The sequence below is a fragment of the Thunnus maccoyii genome, chromosome 20, assembly GCF_910596095.1.
Source record: "Thunnus maccoyii chromosome 20, fThuMac1.1, whole genome shotgun sequence".
NCBI classification, from domain to species: domain Eukaryota; kingdom Metazoa; phylum Chordata; class Actinopteri; order Scombriformes; family Scombridae; genus Thunnus; species Thunnus maccoyii.
Genome location: NC_056552.1, coordinates 26,130,969 through 26,149,538, shown reverse-complemented (window position 1 = coordinate 26,149,538; position 18,570 = coordinate 26,130,969). Strand labels below are relative to the sequence as shown.

The following is an 18,570-nucleotide window of genomic DNA, read 5'->3' as shown; positions in this document are numbered from 1 at the left end:
ACTAGATGAAGGTTGCCAAGTTGTTATAGAATCTCACCACAAGGTCATTTAGTGGCTGGTCCGGAGCTTTTTATCATGTCAGATGACCTTTAATCACATAACACCACTTGGCAACTGGGCAAACGTCATCTGCTGATGAAGATCATGTGATATGAAAGCTCTGCAACAGATACTAAATGGACCTTGTGGTAAGACTGTTTTATCACTTGCTGTTTCCAAGATCAAGAAGGAACTTTTTAATAGTTACATAAATTAAGAGGATTCAAAAGAAGAGTATTCTCCTATTATTACTTTGTTTTTATTGATTTTCGACTTAAACTTTGTTTGCCAGCTGCTGTAAAACTGGTCTGACAGTAAATTTATTTGCAGGTTCATGATCAATATGAATCTTTTTTTTTTTTCTTTTTTTTTTTTCAGAATGCAGTTGCCCATTGGAGTCCGAGCTGCGAGCAGTGCTGCAGCAAAGGATTATGGTCCTGGACGGAGGTATGGGGACCATGATCCAGCAGCACAAGCTTGAAGAGAAAGATTTCAGGGGAGACGAGTTTAAAGAGCATCCTCTCTCACTGAAGGGAAACAATGACCTGCTCAGTATCACACAGCCAGATGTCATTTACAACATACACAAGGTACTTCATCTAGGGGAGAAAACTAAAGAGTTGCACCAAGTGTTTGTATAGGTTTGTGTGTAAAGTCTTTCTTAAAGGACGGGTTCGCAATTTTTCAAGTGTGTCTTAAAACAACAGTCAGTCCACAATGTGTCCACACAGTCATTTAGTGCAAAAATGCATTTAAAAGTTGATCTGAAGCGTATTAGAGGCTTCTTTAAACTAATGATTTACTAAATCAGGTGGCACCATTAAAACTTGAGAAATGTAAATTGGTTGCAAGGCCAAAAGATAAAATAAACTTCACTGCCAATCATTTGTGAATGTATGTATGACTTTGTTTTATTTCTGTCTGCATACCTAGATGAATATGTGTGTTTTAGAATTGGTGGTATTCATGCAGTTCACAGTAAAAGAGAAATATATGATTATGCTAAGCTAACCAACATTGTTTGGTCATTTAGTCCAGGGGTTCTCAGGGGGTCATGAGACACCGATGGGGGGTCGCAAGATAATTTCCAGAAATCAAATAACATTTAAAAATCATTAAAAATACCTTATATCAGCCATAAGTGTTACAAAAGATAGAAATTGTAGTTAAATTTAAAATAAAACCATGCAAATAAAAAATGTCATCAGCCTTCCAATTTTCTTTGTCCTGATGCGACCCCTGAGATGATTACAACAGACTAGCATCAGTTTCAGGTGAAATTACAGCACCACAGGAAACATTGCACATAGGTATTTTTTATGTGAACTAGCTCAAATCAACAGGCAAGGCTTTAAGCCTAGGATATTATTTTTGTTAAAATGAAACATTGGTCAATACCGACCAAATGGGAGGGAGGAGAGCACTGTGTTGGTAAGGAGGACGCTCAACAGTAGGTGGACCAGCTTTCATCCAAGTGTTGAAAGTATCAAGAATAATATATCCAGTATGGATTCACATTCTTTGTCGTCAATGAAGTACAACATTCCCAATATGTAGTGTGCACTGAGGTGCTTGCACATGAGAGCCTGAAGCCTGTAAAAATGCTACAACACTTGAAAACCGAGCACCCCTCTCTTGCTACTAAACCAGTAGATTTTTTTCCGCTGAAAGGAGCAAGAGTTGCAAGGCCAAAAGTAAGTCCTAACTAAACAAACAACAATCCCTGCTAAAGCTCAAAAGGCATCATGTGAGGTGGCATATTTAATAGCACAGGCAAAAAAGCTACACACGATGTGGGAAACCCTAATCAAACCTGCTGCTGTAGGTACAAGTCAGCCTGTGTGTGGAGATAAACTGGCCTGTGAGCCAGAATCACTGCTGCTTTTCTGATGGGACCATTGCCCGGCGCATCACCAACCTAGCCAGGACATAAAGTGTCAGCTGGTTGGCAGAGTGAGAAAATGTCAACAGACTTTGACAGTTACGGGGCAGAAAACCTCAGTCAGGTGCTGTGGTTATTTTATGCATCTGTTCAAAATTCCAACCGTAAAACCTACTGGATTGCCAATAACATAGCAATTAGGGCTGGGATATGTCGACACTTCTCAAAGTTTGACATAATAAATTGTGCTACCTTTAAATCCAGCAAGACGGTATTTAGGTCTGTAATTAAAAACCTTTGCAAAAACGACAACGATGTCAGTCAGCACCACCCCCCATCTCAGCTACAGATTACAGATTCAGCTGGCAAGATGAGGCAGAGATGGGAATCAAGAGACTCTTTCATTTTGAAACAGGATGAGAATGGCAATGAGTACATTTTTCTCTCCCACAAAGCTGAGACCAAGAACCACAAAGATGCCCAAGATCCATATAAAGAAAATTACAGGGGGTGCATCTTCACTCAGCCTGTCAATCCAAACTGCCCTGTTGCCAGTTTTAAAAAGTATTTATCCCTTTGTCCTCCTGACATTAAAGCTTTCTACACTTACCCACTAAAAAAAGACCAACAGCTACTGAACAGACAAGCAGTGTGATACTCTTATGAGCCCATGGGGCACAATACCCTTGGGCAAATTTTACCCCAAATTAGCCAGCCAGGCTTTCAAAGAGGTACACCATCACAGCTTGAGGAGCTAAGCTATCCAACCCCTCTCTCAGGCTGGTCTTGAGAGTAGGGAGATAATGTCTGTGACTGGGCACAGATCTTAGGGCAGCCTGAGGAGCTACTGGGCTCCAACCATTACAGAAAGGGAAAAGTGGAGCAAGATCCTGTCCTCCAATCCAGGCAACGGCAGCAGATCGGGTGAGCGCCTCTCCTAGTTGCCCGTCGCCTCTTACTAAGTTAAGCAATAAGCAGTAGTGATAATAGTAATATTGTTACCAGTTGTAACATTAGTAACAATTGTGTTTCCAGGTGTGTTAACTGCAAGATGAATGAGAACAGAAAGGTCAACATCAATATTCCCAAAGAAGTCCCATTCACCTTGTCTCACTTAACCATCAATGAAAATGTAATGTGAATTATAACGCTAGAGGCCACAGAGTTTATGTTGCTATACAAGCAGTTCCAACTGTAGATTCTAATGGACTGTTTTTTCAGTAGAAGCAGTAGAATCATTTTTAAATCAATATTTTGTGTCAAATAACTGATTTCTTTAGTAAGTAGCTGTGTAATAAACAGGATAATATACAGTGAATGGGTCGTCATTCAACCCTAACCCTGTCAGGGTTTATTTCTCAGTAATGACCCGTTCGCTGTACATGATCCCTTACATATAAAATAATATTATGGTTGTAAGGCTGTTGTGTTTTGTGTTGTCATTATGCTCGTGTTCTGATAGGTCTATTAGTGTGTGTGCATGCAACGTTTGTATGCTTTCAACCACCTCCGGGGATAGTGGGGTAGCGAGTCTCTGGCACCGTGATTTTGGGGTTCAGGGGATGAAAAGTTTGGGAATCCCTCATTTAGTCTAACATTATTGGTTTTGTAATTTGAGATATATTGTGTTTTTTTTTCTGTGAAATGTAATGTAAAGTGTCAGGTCAGATATGTTGACTAAATTCCATATTCTATAAAGACGTGGCCGATGTGGTACCCTTGCATTTTATTAAAATAATGCACCATTTGCCCTGAACAGTGTCAAAATTAAAAGGTATTTTATTATCAATGCATGTCTATGTTTGGTTTGCAGTGGAACAAAACTTAAAAAAAGTTGTGAAAATAACTGAATTCATGCTTATTCTATAAAGACTTTCTATAATAGCCTGGACAAAATTATTGGTACACTTTAGAAGTTGTGAGAAATAAGTGATTCGTAGTGATACCTTAAGCAGACTATTGTGTTTTAATTAGTATCACAGGTGTTTTCAATTTTATAAATCACTCATGCAGCAAGTTTAAAGGAGAAATTGACTCACTCTGTTGTTTTGTGTCACTGTGTGCATCACATTGAACATGGTAAACAGAAGAAAAACTAGAGAGTCGTCTGAAGACATTAGAAAAAAGGTAATAGCCAAGCATGGTCAACGTAAAGGTTACAAGATCATCTCCATAGAGCTTTAAATTCCTGTGACCACTGTTGCCAATATTATTAAGAAGTATAAGGCCCATGGAACTGTAGCCAACATCTCTGGACACGGTCGCAAGAAGAAAATTAGCCTGAGACTGAACAGAGGGATTGCTCGAATGGTTGAGAAAGAACCAAAGAAAACTTCTATACAGATCCAAGCTGATCTTCAGGTTCAAGGTACAATAGTTTCAAGTTGCAACATCTGTGGCTGTCTGAAACTTGCAGCTGGGGGATGGGACCCATCATACTGAGAGAATTGGAGCAGTTTTGTCAACAAGAGTGGGCCGAACTATCAGTGGAGAAGTGGAGAAACCTTATTCAGAGTTACAGAAAGCACTTGACTGCAGTTTTTTTTGCCTCCAAAGGCTGTGCTACAAAATATTAAGTCCATGCCATTTTTATTTGTTTTATTCTATTAAATAATATGTTCAGTTGTAAATCAAAAGCAAAGTTTCAGTTATATTCAATGTAAAATAAAGGATGATGGATACCATATACTTCTGTCAGTTTCAACTTAAGACAGAGAAAATTTAGTTTTTTTTTTAAAAAAGGTGGAAGGGTACCAATATTTTCAGCCATGTCTGTATTATATTGTGGTGCAACCAGTTTTAATTTAGTGATACATAAATCTGCACTGAGTAACACTTTAAAACAAAGCTGAATTTGAATGTATGAACAGCTGCTGCAACCAGCTCCTGTTCACCCGAAACACATTTACTCAATTACTTTTAGTTGTGTTGAGTCATGAAATTATTTTCAGTTTCGTTGTTGTGGTTGCTCAAAACCAACATGTCTTAAAGAGGTAATGTTGCTCTGGATAATCCACAGCGCTCACCATGAACTACTGCCTGCCAAAAAAGTGGTTCCTGTCCCTGTGAAAAGTGTCCTCACTGAGGAGAGATGTGACCTGTGCTCTGCTTTGTGTTTAAAGGAGTACCTGCAGGCCGGTGCTGACATCATAGAGACCAACACATTCAGCAGCACTTCCATCGCTCAGGCAGACTATGGACTGGAACAAATGGTATGATGTGATGATGACACTGCTAGACCGCTGTGGTCAACTCATGCAGTTATGTGGTAGTAGAAACAAAGGTCAGGTACACAGACAAGGTGGTGTTAAGTGAATAACCTGATGAACCACTTCTCAGAATCAGAACTACCCCCATTTACTCATTTCTGCGTATAGCTACACACTCTTTACCCACTTCTGTGACCTTGCTGTTATCTTCACACTTGGCAGAGACGGCTGAAACACAGACTCTCTCCAAACATACCTTATTAAATGCACTGCAGTAATACAACAGACTGACTCTCCTGAGTAAACCCAGCTGTTATTATAAACTCTCGACTGTTTGAACAGAACAGATGCTGTTTATCGGTGCAACAGGTCAAGCAGCAGTAAATCAGCTTCGGAAAAGTTTGGGTGGAGGACATGTTTGACCACAGAAACATGCAGGCCAAGACGTTGCATTACTTTTTATTTAGTGTTAGTCTTGTTTTTGTTGTTAAAAAAGTTTTTTAAAAAAATCATTGTAGTTTCCGTTGACAACATTGATAGTGGAGACAAAACCAGAGCTAAAAGGAGAGTGAATGCTGGCCTTACATTCATCAGATTGATACACTGGTCTGTCTGCTGGAGGAAAAAAACTATTTGCTAACAAGTTCACCATTAGAAATTCATTAATGTAGCTTTAAGGACCTTAAGGGGAAACTTTGCCAGTTTTCATCCAGCATTGTATCATTACAGTGTGGGTAGTGTATGCCAATGAACAATGTTTAACTTCCCTCCATGTTGCCTGCACCCAGAGCTCTCCACTTGTTTGCTGGCAAAAGTCCATCTCCAGGATTGATCCAGAAGAGCTGAATCTAACACAAAAAACAACTAGTTTTACAATATAATGTCAGTAAAGTCAGCCAGTCTGATTGGATGGGACGCACACAATGCATTCTGGTTGTTGTAGGATTCCCTCTTAAGAGCAACAAGGGGAATCTACAGCCTCTTTCTCAGTTTTCTCTAGTCATAGGACACCAACTAAAAAATAATTGCACATTTTTACTATATAGGTGACCTAGTTTTAAGAAACCATCATATTCACAGCGGTAAATTTTCTCTTGAAGCATTCACCATTAGTGTGTGCAAATTCCAAAAAAAAACTAAAGTTCAACTAAGTTCTAAGTTCTAAACTAAGTTCAAGTTTAATTTGCACATTCAGTCAATTTCACATTTAATTTCATTCATTTCATTTCTTTTATTTTGACAGCGATTTTCAATTATCATCAGTTTCATTTTCAATCATGAAAATGTACATCGCATGTCATAATTTGATTTTTGTTGCACATGTAAATTACACACATATGGAAAATTAAGTTTTCAGTTTGATTAAAAAATTGAATTTTGATATTGTCAGCCATAGACTGCAATATAGTGTGTTTGTGTGTGCAGGCTTACCGCCTCAACAGGGCATCAGCGGAGCTGGCAAGGAGGGCAGCCGATGATGTTACCAAACAAACTGGTTAGTTCATTTGCAGCATTACAGCAGCACAACAAGTACATAGATGTATAACCCCTCTTTTGTCTGACTGTGGGGGATTCCTTATGTATGTTATCTGTAATACACTGTAATCTGTGTGTGTTATCAGGTTGTAAACGCTATGTGGCCGGGGCCGTGGGTCCCACCAATAAAACTCTGTCTGTATCACCGTCTGTGGAGAGACCTGACTTCAGGAACATCAGTAAGATCACCTGCCAGGTTTTTAAATAGTCTTTGTGCTTCATTAGGCAGTAGACACTGAAGACTTTGAGGAAATAGTGCTGAATGACTTAAGGGCTCCAAGTGAAATGTACACATCTTGAAGAAGGCCTGAGGGCTGAAACTTCATCCAAATAAAAGAGAAATACATATGGAGGCAGAGTGTGCAACACTTTTTTCCTGCTTTTAAGTCTGCTTCCAGTGATCAGCACCTCACTACAACCCTTGGTGTACGTTACTTTTCCACAATGTAATTACGTCCTCATCATGAACTTGGACAGCAGAAATGTACATAATATCATGTCTTCGTGCTTTATTTGTTTGTTTTTGTTGGATCTGCTTTGCGTCAGTTTGTGACTTTTGTTGTTGACTTTTGTGCTTATGATGACTGACGTTATCCACTAAACCCAGTCACAGGACAGGGAATGCACACTGTCTATATAGTATTCATATGGAATCCCAGTTCAGAATCCAGAAGAATAATACCACCATGCAAACAATTTAAATGTGTGTGTGCGTGTCTTCCACAGCCTTCGATGAGCTCGTAGAAGCCTACTCAGAGCAGGTCAGGGGTTTATTAGACGGAGGAGCAGACATCCTCTTGGTTGAAACCATCTTCGACACTGCCAACGCTAAGGTACCTCTCATCTGGTTTGGTTGGATTGATTCAAATGTGTCCATTAATCAATTTATCTCACACGATTGATCGTCTTCTTCTAGTAAATACTTGAATCATTTCACAGATTCCTGGAGGACTACATGCACATTGAGAGCTTGTTGAAAGCCCATGATAATGATGTAAAGGGATAGCACAAAAACATTTTGTGTGTTCAGTAGTTAATGGCACCACTGTACAGTTGTATGGTTTTAATTTGAGTGTAATTTTCTCTTTACAAATGACATTATACTAGAAATAATGCATTTATCTCTATTCTCTATCAAATACAGTGTATAATTTATGTAACCTCAGTCATTATCTCATGTTTTTCTTTACAGGCTGCCTTATTTGCCATTGACCTGCTGTTTGAAAAGAAGTACGAAAGAAAACCCATATTTGTAGGTCCATGATATTTTACTCATATTCTCTTCCATATATATTCTGATAGCATTTTATGCATGGGGTGAGGGGTGTACAAACTACATTTTATGACACTGAATTGTATCAATGTGGCTTAGCAAATACCTATAAAGTTTTGGAGCAAAAAGATGGACATCTTGGCCTGAATAAGGGCTTTGGTTTTCATTTGAGAGATACTGTGTTTAAATGCTGTTCTTGCTCTCATGTCCCACTCATCGTATAGATCTCAGGGACCATAGTTGACCGGAGTGGAAGAACTCTGTCTGGTCAGACAGGAGAGGCTTTTGTAGTGAGTGTATCCCACACTAAACCACTATGGTGAGTTACTGTAGATCACACAGAACTACTCACTATGACTAAATCAGTGTTGTAATACCAATCCTGACAATAACATGACTGTGTTCCACTACCGGTCTGAACTTCATACTGGTTTTATGCCTCTGTGTGTTGCAGTATTGGTCTGAACTGTGCCTTGGGGGCCGCAGAGATGAGGCCCTTCATTGAGGTCATAGGAAAGAGCACCACAGCTTTCATTATCTGTTATCCCAATGCGGGTAAGCCACACTCACTAAACAACTGCATCTTCAACACAGCACAGGCCCGAAACAGCTTACAGTATAGTTGAAATCTCACTATAAAGCACTCAGGGCTTACATCCACATTTTACAATCAAATATTCAGTTTTATACAAAGGTTTGTGTTCCTCAGAATGACTAGTGACAGCTGGTGAACTGATGGTACGGAGTCCAGAGTGTGTTCATTTCATTTTTAGCTATCTCGCTACACACATCTTACACATCTTTAGATTAAAGTGATGATAAAATTGAAATAAAAGTAGATTGAATAAAAAGTAAAGTGTTAATACTCTTTTGATATTTTTTGTGCAATTCAATTTTATTTTTTTTAATTATTATTTGATTATTTAAGATAGCATAAGGACAAGTAATTGAATTATATTTTAATTTAATTTTATAACTGAGATTAATAATGTATGATTTCAATGCAAATATAATTATTACATTTATAGCAGCTTTTTAAAAAATGTATCAATTTATTAATTCCTTTTAATTAGATACTGTCTGTAAAATTCTATAGCAATTCAGGTAGCACACTCCAGGCTCCATAAGACGGTGTGCTTACCTCAGTATGGTACACATTACAACATGCGTCCAGATTAAACATTGACACAGACAGGCTTTATTGCAGGACTGTAGTTGTTTTGGGTCTGTTTCCTGAATGGAGAGGTGTCCCTTACCTCTGATTGATTTGAACCTGCTGGTCTTTCTAAGCAGATGTAGCACACAGACCTTTGGCCCAATTCAGGTTGCGTCATTTGTCATGATGTCATGATATCTGTGTTCTTTTGTTTGTCAGGTCTTCCCAACACATTCGGAGGGTATGATGAAACTCCAACAGTAACAGCCTCCAATTTAAAGGTTCTCTTCTCTTCTCTTCTCTTCTCTTCTCTTCTCTTCTCTTCTCTTCTCTTCTCTTCTCTTCTCTTCTCTTCTCTTCTCTTCTCTTCTCTCTCTACACATTATACTGATGTCTAAGTCAAGATGACATGATATGTCATGCCCCCTCTCTCCCTCTATCCCCATGTTTCCCATCACTCTCTAGTGTCAGAACTGCCCAATAAATGCAAAATGCCACAAAAGCAGTCAAAAAAGCAAGCAATTTAGGTTCTGATGAGAGAAAATACACCACAAAACACCCATAAAGTTGTAGTTTTGGGTTAAAATTTTGGGAAATGCATTCTTGGCTTTCTTTCTAAGAGTGAGGTGGATATCAGTCACATGTCTGTGTGTTCAGTATGGATCAGGTTGAAGTTAGCCTAGTTTAGCACAAAGCACACTGGAAGCAGGGGGAAACAACTAGCCTGGTTCTGTATAAAATACACCCACCAACATCTCCTAAAACTCACTGATTAACATGTATCTCTTGTTTAGTCCACACACAAACAGAAGTGTAAAAATGTTGTAGTTGCAGGGAGAGATAAGACTTTATTGATCCCTTAATAGAAATTCACATGTTACAGCAGCACAGAGACAGACTGAGGGGCAAGGAAACAAATGGAGAACTTCTTGAATTAAATACATAAAAAAAATTGGAGAGATGACATTAAAAGGCTAAATACAGTATACCTTACATCTCACCTAATCTCAGACTATATAAGTGAATTTTGTAAATATTTGTACAAAAGTCCAAAAGTGCATATAGGTATGAATGTAAGTAAAATATATACAGTAGTAATACCTTAATAAAGCATATAATTGTGTATTTATATGTAGAAATCAAAGAGAATACTGTGATATAACATTAAATATAATAATATAAAAGCACAATAATAATAGTAGTAATATAGTATTGTTATATAGTAATATACGTAATATATGATGTACAGTAAAATAGTGTTATAGGTATGTCACTACTTCTTATACTACTACTCCTGTAGTTGTAATAATACAGGTAATATGAATCGTGGACAAGGTGCAGGTATATTGTTGTAAAGTGCTTGTTACAGTGTGCAACATTAAGCCAAATACGACTCCACAGGTATTAGTGAGTTGTGTGTTTTTGGCTAGGCTAACCACATCCTGACCTACCACCACACTTAACACACAGACTGATATCCAGCTCTTCATATCTTATTCTCTGATACAAGTATTTCATATTTTTAAATTATTTACATAAATCAGTCATTTTGAGTCATTTTAAACTTAAAGTCATGGACACCATGAAGTGTTTTTTCCTCAGTCCTCCTGTGTATTTTCTTTTCCTGTTGTTTTTGCCAGAACTCCTGAAAAAAAGACACAGGTATCAAGAGAGAATCCTGGTTAAATTGATTTTAAATTAAGTTAGCCAAGTAACCCAAGCTGACCCTGGCTGCCTCATTGCTGCAGCTAAGTTTTTGCTTCTTTCTGCAGGAGTTTGCTATGGACGGACTTGTGAATATTGTGGGAGGCTGTTGTGGGACCACTCCAGAACACATCAGGTCACTGTCATGTTTCTAACAAGTGAAAAAAAAAAGTTTGTATTATGTTTAATACAGTACATTTTAAAAATCCCTCTCATCCTCCCTCCTCATACAGAGCCATATCTGAAGCCGTCAAACACTGCCAGCCAAGAGCTCCTGCTGCTGATATTTATAAAGACTACTTGCTGCTCTCAGGTATTAAAACCTCCTCTTACCACCTGTGAAGTCTGCTGTAAAGCTTGGGGATAAGAATGGTCTCAAATACAATATGAACCCGATACGATGTATTTATATGATGTGTTGATGTACTTTGTGTTTTTGTCCTGTGTTATACTGCTGCACAACCAGTTGCCCTTTGGGGACAAATAAAGTAATAATTGAATTGAATTCAGTCATGTCATACTCTCCACTCTGCTGCTCTCACAACATAGTTCATCCTTTCCCTGCTAGGCTTTTAATTTGAAACATGTGTAGGAAGTATTGAGTGTCATTGATAATAGTTTTAGAGCTCAAAAAACTGGAAGGTGAAGTGACTCAAAGCAGAATTAGTGTTAAAAAGAGAGAGAGAGCAGCAGAGTGATGAGTATGACATGTTGTCATAGTACAGGTAATTCCACACTCCTCAGGGTTTTTTTCCCTGTGTTTATTTGCATTCTTTATTTGTTTATGCACAACATAACGCCCGCTAATAGTTGATACCATGATTTGAATACTGGCTTTTATTTGAGAATTTACAGTACAGCTGTGGGTCAAGCTTAAAACAAAATTTAAAATATGTTTCAAATATATAAACCAATTAAATTCTATATCCAGTGAAGCTGAAACCCACTGCCCTTCTTGTAATCCCTGTTTATTTAAAATGTAGGATGCTAATGTGGTAAAATGTCTACCTGATTTCTAGGTTTAGAGCCGTTCAGGATCGGCCCTTACACCAACTTTGTAAACATTGGCGAGCGCTGCAACGTGGCTGGGTCACGCAAGTTCGCCAAGTTGATCATGTCAGGAAACTATGAGGTGAGGCAGACATTATTCCTTGCAGTCACATGATGAGCATAGGTGAAAGTCTAGGTAGCATATCACTTTATTTGGTATGTGCTTCCCTCTTTGTTGTTCAGGAGGCTCTAAGCATTGCTAAGACCCAGGTGGAGATGGGAGCACAGGTCCTGGATATAAACATGGATGAGGGGATGCTGGAGGGGCCAACAGCCATGGCCCAATTCTGTAACTTCATTGCATCTGAGCCAGACATCTCACGGGTACGAGGTTTAAAGGCAGAAGAAATGAGTACATACAATTTATCATTAAGCTGTTTTATCCAGTTTACTATTATATATATATATATATGTATATATATATATATATATATATATATATATATATATATATATATATATATATATATATATATATATATATTACAGAAACCTAATAACTGGTTGGGCTACCCTTAGCAGCAACAACTGCAATCAAGCGTTTGCGATAACTTGCAATGAGTCTTTTACAACACTGTGGAGGAATTTTGGCCCACTCATCTGTGCAGAATTGTTGTAATTCAGCCACATTGGAGGGTTTTCGAGCATGAACAATTCCTTTTGTGTTGTGTGCCATGTACCCTTACCAAACTACACAGGGAAAACAAACAGTAAAAAAAAAAAAGTTGGAGACCATGTGATATGGTCAAACATAGAGCTAGGCTGATAAATTCAATATGAGGTTATTGCAGATATATTGGCACTGGTGGACAGAAATGTCTAACTAGGTTTAAAGTCGTTTAGAAAAAGTGTCACCATTAAGTAGTTTGTCAAGCAGAGAGCAACTTTATTCTTCATATGTAAAAATGTCATGCCAGTAAGTACCTTGATCACTGTAAAAAAAAAAAAAAGCTAAAGCTAGAAAGTGATAGTTGATTTGAGAATATTTTATCAAAGCTTTTTGATAGGATAGGATGGATTTGGCACTGCAAACACTTAGTGACCAGTCATTTTTGTTGGTTTGGTAACATCACAGTCATTGGTTATTATGATTACCTGCCTATTCTGATTGTCATCTGATTAACGAGAGCACCCCTGTGCATCAGGAGCTGGTGTGTGAGCCTGGCCAGTGAATACAAACTTGTTGCAGAGTCTCAGAATCAGTCATTTGTAGACAAAACTCTTCTGCACTTTGACCCCAGATACAACATTAACCATCACCTCCAGTTGGTCTTAACTTTTCCTTCATATTATTTTGTCCTGAAAATGTCTCATTCGGCATATGAACCTGTTCATTACTAATTAACAAAGCTGCTCAATAAATGAGAAACAGTATCCCCCTCTCCTCCCCAGGTTCCTCTGTGTATTGACTCCTCTAACTTCTCAGTGATTGAAGCTGGGTTGAAATGCTGTCAGGGGAAGTGTATAGTGAACAGTATCAGTCTGAAGGAAGGGGAGCAGGAGTTCCTGCTCAGAGCTGCCACTGTGAAACGCTACGGAGCTGCTGTGGTGGTCATGGCCTTTGATGAGGAAGGACAGGTGAGAAGGCAAACATACACACATCGTCACACACAAACAAACACACTCTTGTCCTCTGACGAGTGTGCCGTCCTCTCCAGGCCACAGATACAGAGCGTAAAGTGGAGATCTGCACTCGAGCCTACAAGCTGCTGATCAGCAAAGTAGGGTTTGACCCCAACGACATCATCTTTGACCCCAACATCCTCACCATCGGCACAGGCATGGAGGAACACAACGAATACGCCATCAACTTCATCAGGGCCACCAAGCTTATCAAGGTAACGCTCCTGTCAGTCCCAAGAAGCATTCATGCAAGTTCAACTAACTAACTAACTGCTGGACACAAAATGCATACTGCATACTTAATCACTGGCGCCAAACTAGTTGTCAAGTTGTAGTTCTAAACTGACATTTAAGTTGAGCTCAGAGAAACTTTTCCCCTTCAGGAGATGACTGTGAAAACAAACTCTGCACATACATCAGACTGTACAGAGAAGGTCAAACATCACAGTGAAGTAACAAGAAGAAAAATACATTTTTCTTCAAATTTTTTTCACACCATTGGGCTTCTCTTACTCCCAAGCTACTTCCTCAGCAATCTCATTTCTCATACCTGCAACCAACCATTTCATATATGGAGGATATTTGGAGCTTTACAGAGCTTGGTTGGGGCACTACCTGACAGGCAAAATTCAGGGCAAAAAGTTGGCTTGTTCAACTTCATTGCTAGCTACAGTATATGCACAAATTACTGGATACCAACTATAACAGGAACCCTCATGAACTCATTACTGCATGTGAAGCCATATTTACTGAGCAAAATAAAACTTCAAGCTCTAAAAATAATAATTTTCTTATTGGAATTATTTTTTAAGTATGATCTGTATGTTTCTTGCCGACTTGCTATTTTGAAACATTACCTCGGTTCACAAAATAACACAAAGATTATAAACAGCATCATTACTTTTTTAGAAAAGATACAATAATCACAGTATAATTTCAGATCCAGGTTGGATTCCATCATACATGTTGTGTGTGTGTGTGTGTGTGTGTGTGTGTGTGTGTGTGTGTGTGTGTGTGTGTGTGTGTGTGTGTGTGTGTGTGTGTGTGTGTGTGTGTGTGTGTGTAGGAGACATTACCAAGAGCCAGGGTGAGCGGAGGTCTGTCCAACCTGTCCTTCTCCTTCAGAGGAATGGAAGCCATCAGAGAAGCTATGCATGGAGCTTTTCTCTACCACGCTATCAAGGTAAACACTGACACACACTGTTCCATCCACAGACCTCACTGTCATCACAGCTAATATTGTACAGAGCAGTCAGACAGGCTGGAAACAAACCATCAGTTTATCCAGATGATCTCAACCTCTTTATTTGGTCAAACTGAAGTTGAACAGACCTGAAATGTTGCTAATAATCCGTCATTGCATTGTCTTTAAACTGTGATGGATGTTTACACCAGACAGTTTGGAAAATTTGACTTGATTTAAAGGAATGATGACAAGAGCTTTGAAAATAATACTAAAGTTGTAATAAACTAGAATGATCCTGTGTGTGGATGCTAACGGTGTCACTCTCTCAGGATGGTATGGATATGGGCATAGTGAATGCTGGGAACCTGCCGGTGTATGATGACATCGATAAAGAGCTGCTGTTACTGTGTGAAAACCTGATCTGGAACAGAGATGCTGATGCTACTGAGAAACTACTGGCCTACGCACAGGTACACACACACACTTACAATACAGTACACCAAGCTGTTGTTGCTGTAGTTTGGTTAACAGACTGTCACTGTTGCTAACAGAACAACATGAAAGGAGGGAAGAAGGTGGTTCAGACAGACGAGTGGAGAGAAGCAAATGTGGAAGAGAGGCTGGAATACGCTCTCATCAAGGTAAGACATCTGATGAATAGATCAGATTAGATGTAGTGAAAGATGTCTTGAAAACACAAGTGTGAACAAATGTTATTTTCACATGTAAACAGAGTTTTTACATGTAGCCTACTTACTGTGGATGTAGTCTCACACAGAAATACATGTCACACATTCATTTGAACAAAATATGAAAAGCATTACAAATTGACATGCGTTACAACAGTCTCTGAAATGTCTGAGGCCCTGTTTACACCCGGCATTAACATGCGTCTCCACACACGTCTTGAGTGACCGCTTGTGATCAGATCTCACTTCCCCGCTCTACATGCAAATGAACACATACATCATTGCCATTTGAAAAGACCAAATGTGTTGTTGTTTTTAACCAGCAGGAGGACCGGGAGTCTGTGTGTCCTCCATCCAAAGCTGGGTTCAACTTGTCTGATAACAGAATAAACAAATATACTATGCATTGTGAGCCCCTGCGTCGCAACATATATGCGTAACAAATGTTGAGTCATATGCAGTTATCTCCCTGCAGCTGCATCTCTCCATTCAGAGACGCTGTGCACATCTACACACGAGACACAGCAGCATAACTTCATTGATTATTTAAATCTCCCGACATGCCAACAGGATCGGTCAGGATCTGACGTTAATTCATGTTCTGTGTTCTTTTACACATCCAAAATGTCAGCTGTTACACATAGACAGTCCAGGTTCATACAGTGAAACTGTTTGGAGTAAAGCAGCTGTCCTGATAAATCCTGAACTCATGATGTTGATGAGGTTTAATTTCTATTCTAATTATTGATTTGATGAGGAAAACAGGTTAGGGGAACAGGCAAAACAAGAAAAAACATGGATTAGGTTCTTTTAATTCACATGAAAAACAAAAGAATGCATTTCTTTATCCTGTTATCACACAAGTTGAACACAGCTTTGGACCAGGAGGTCCTGTGTTTAGTCTGCCGGAAAATAGAGGATGTCAGTTGAGTAGGTGGTCCTTCAATGTGGTCCAGGATACATTGCGTTTACACTGCTAAATGAATGTGACCACATGTGGCACAGACCACCTGCAGCCCTGAAATGAATCTTTCAACATCGGTTTGGTGAACTGCTGATATTTGATTAGTGTACTAGTCACTAGTAGAATGAGACAGAATTTATTAAAAGTGAGCGGATCAGCTCACATTAACGAGCAAACAAACACCTTCTTAACAACACTGGTGAAGCACTACTCTGGCTTTGTCTGGAACTCCTAAACCTGCAGAGACATGTTAAAGCATTGAAGCTTCATGTAGCATTTCACACTTGTTTCTGACTTTAGAATAATGACTTCAGAATGATTTATTTGCTCTTTATTACACAGCACTATAATCATACTTTCATGCTTAAGTAAAAAAACAGTGTTGTTTTTACTTTGTTCGGCGGTGGAAACTGACTTGTTTAGACATCTACAGGCTACTTAGTTTTAGTTTCAGTCAGACTTTGGATCCTGTTATTTTAGATATAACAACGCTTCACTCCATGTAATGATCTCTCCTTTCATTCACCTGCTCAGTGCCATGCTTTCTCTGTCTGCAGTCTGTTATTTTGCACATGCTTACTTGTAAAAAGGTGATTAGAAACCTGGTTATGTGTACACATGGCAGAGAAATCGGTGTTCTCCAGGGATTAAAATCTACCTGTGGAAACCTGGTTTCTCTAATCCCATACTCCGATTATAGAAAGCAGGTTTCTCATTTACGTGATGGTTAAGAAATCAGCTTTCTGGAGAAAACTGACTGTAACCTGCTTACTCAAGTGCATGTAAACACACTGCAGGGTACAAGTCAATGATTTCTGTCAAACCTCTTGTTTCACAGAGTATCATGATGAATTTTAGTACTGATCACTCTCCACAATATCCTACAATAATATGATCTCAATTATTTTGGTCTAATCATTATTTTTATATACTGAATATATGTTAAGTTTCCAAAGGTTTCCAAAGTCAATGAGTAATCGTGTTAAATAATCGTGATCTCAATATTGACCAAAATAATCGTGATCATGATTTTTGCCATAATTGAGCAGCCCTGGTGTGTTTACAAACACCAACCGACAAATCCTGCATAGTATGCCTTTAACCAGATTTTTGCCAGGTTTTATGTCCCCATGTACCCAAAGGTTATGTTTCCTGTTACAAATGATCTGCTTTATAATGCACTTAGCTCTAAATAAATAAATGTAGTATTTTTGTCTGTTGTCATGTTTTCCTCTGTAACGCTCCGTCCTGTGCTGTTGCTGTCAGGGAATAGAGAAGTATGTGGTGGAGGATGTGGAGGAGTGTCGGGCTCAGGTGGACCGCTACACTCGACCCCTTCACATCATTGAGGGCCCCCTGATGAACGGCATGAAGGTGGTGGGAGATCTCTTTGGTGCTGGGAAGATGTTCCTACCACAGGTAGGTGATCCGCGAGAGTAGTGCTTCACCAGTGTTGTTAAATGCAAAAGGCATTTCTGGCAATCAGCTAGGCTAAAACAAGGCTTACTCAGTCTGTTGCAGGCCACATTTTAGCCTTTGTCGTGGCTCAAAAACTGACATCTATAGAAAAGTTTGGTCTCATCTTGAACCGGAGCATCTGGAGATTAATTCCATACCTGATATGTTATCTTCACCGCCATCTTGACTGTAAGGGAGCTGGGAGGGACAATTGAGTGAGATTCAACTCTTCTTTGTTTGGGAGGCAGAGGGAGGTATGGAGGGGTTTTATTTTGTGTGGTGTTTTACAAGAAAATGTTCTACATAAATGATAATATTTAAATTGAGTTTGTTGGACTTATCGTCTCATTTATTGTTACCTTATTAAGTTTATACAGTTAGGCGAACCCAAGAGGACGCTGAGGTACAATACCATTACACTATTATGTGTTACACTATGATTCTTAAAGAAAACTGAGACTATACATTCCTCGAGACACACTTGCTGAGTGCACTATTCTGGTTGTTGAAGTTTCTTCTTTTTTTATAAAGCACCTTTCAGACATGGAATATGTAACATTTCTGGCTTCATGTGTCTGTTGAAGTGATGGCTTGTGTCATTCAAACACAGGGGTCCTCTATGTAAATGTTGCTTACAGCTTTATTCAGACATGGCAGGACATTTACAGCTGAAGCTCAGTGATATTTGTTAGCTGGTCCACAGAAGGAGAGCCGTCACTGCTGGAGAACAGAGCTGAGTTGAAAAGTTTAATGATATGATGAAAGAAGAGTGTTTTCTGTTCACCCACAGGCTTCATCACC

At 39.0% G+C, this 18,570-nt stretch overlaps 1 protein-coding gene across 1 annotated transcript in view; it reads left to right on the top strand.

The window, feature by feature from the left end:
* The window catches only part of mtr (5-methyltetrahydrofolate-homocysteine methyltransferase), a 33,208-nt gene that overhangs the window by 1,659 nt on the left and 12,979 nt on the right, over positions 1 to 18,570 (top strand). The window contains exons 2-20 of the mRNA XM_042398118.1: positions 418 to 629; positions 5,044 to 5,133; positions 6,556 to 6,625; positions 6,753 to 6,845; positions 7,393 to 7,499; positions 7,859 to 7,918; positions 8,164 to 8,258; positions 8,394 to 8,494; positions 9,315 to 9,376; positions 10,868 to 10,935; positions 11,033 to 11,112; positions 11,819 to 11,931; positions 12,033 to 12,173; positions 13,242 to 13,427; positions 13,508 to 13,687; positions 14,539 to 14,655; positions 14,988 to 15,128; positions 15,210 to 15,299; positions 17,578 to 17,730. Of these exons, the coding sequence (XP_042254052.1) occupies positions 418 to 629; positions 5,044 to 5,133; positions 6,556 to 6,625; positions 6,753 to 6,845; positions 7,393 to 7,499; positions 7,859 to 7,918; positions 8,164 to 8,258; positions 8,394 to 8,494; positions 9,315 to 9,376; positions 10,868 to 10,935; positions 11,033 to 11,112; positions 11,819 to 11,931; positions 12,033 to 12,173; positions 13,242 to 13,427; positions 13,508 to 13,687; positions 14,539 to 14,655; positions 14,988 to 15,128; positions 15,210 to 15,299; positions 17,578 to 17,730 (2,159 nt within the window). The remainder of the gene's footprint in view (positions 1 to 417; positions 630 to 5,043; positions 5,134 to 6,555; positions 6,626 to 6,752; positions 6,846 to 7,392; positions 7,500 to 7,858; positions 7,919 to 8,163; positions 8,259 to 8,393; positions 8,495 to 9,314; positions 9,377 to 10,867; positions 10,936 to 11,032; positions 11,113 to 11,818; positions 11,932 to 12,032; positions 12,174 to 13,241; positions 13,428 to 13,507; positions 13,688 to 14,538; positions 14,656 to 14,987; positions 15,129 to 15,209; positions 15,300 to 17,577; positions 17,731 to 18,570) is intronic.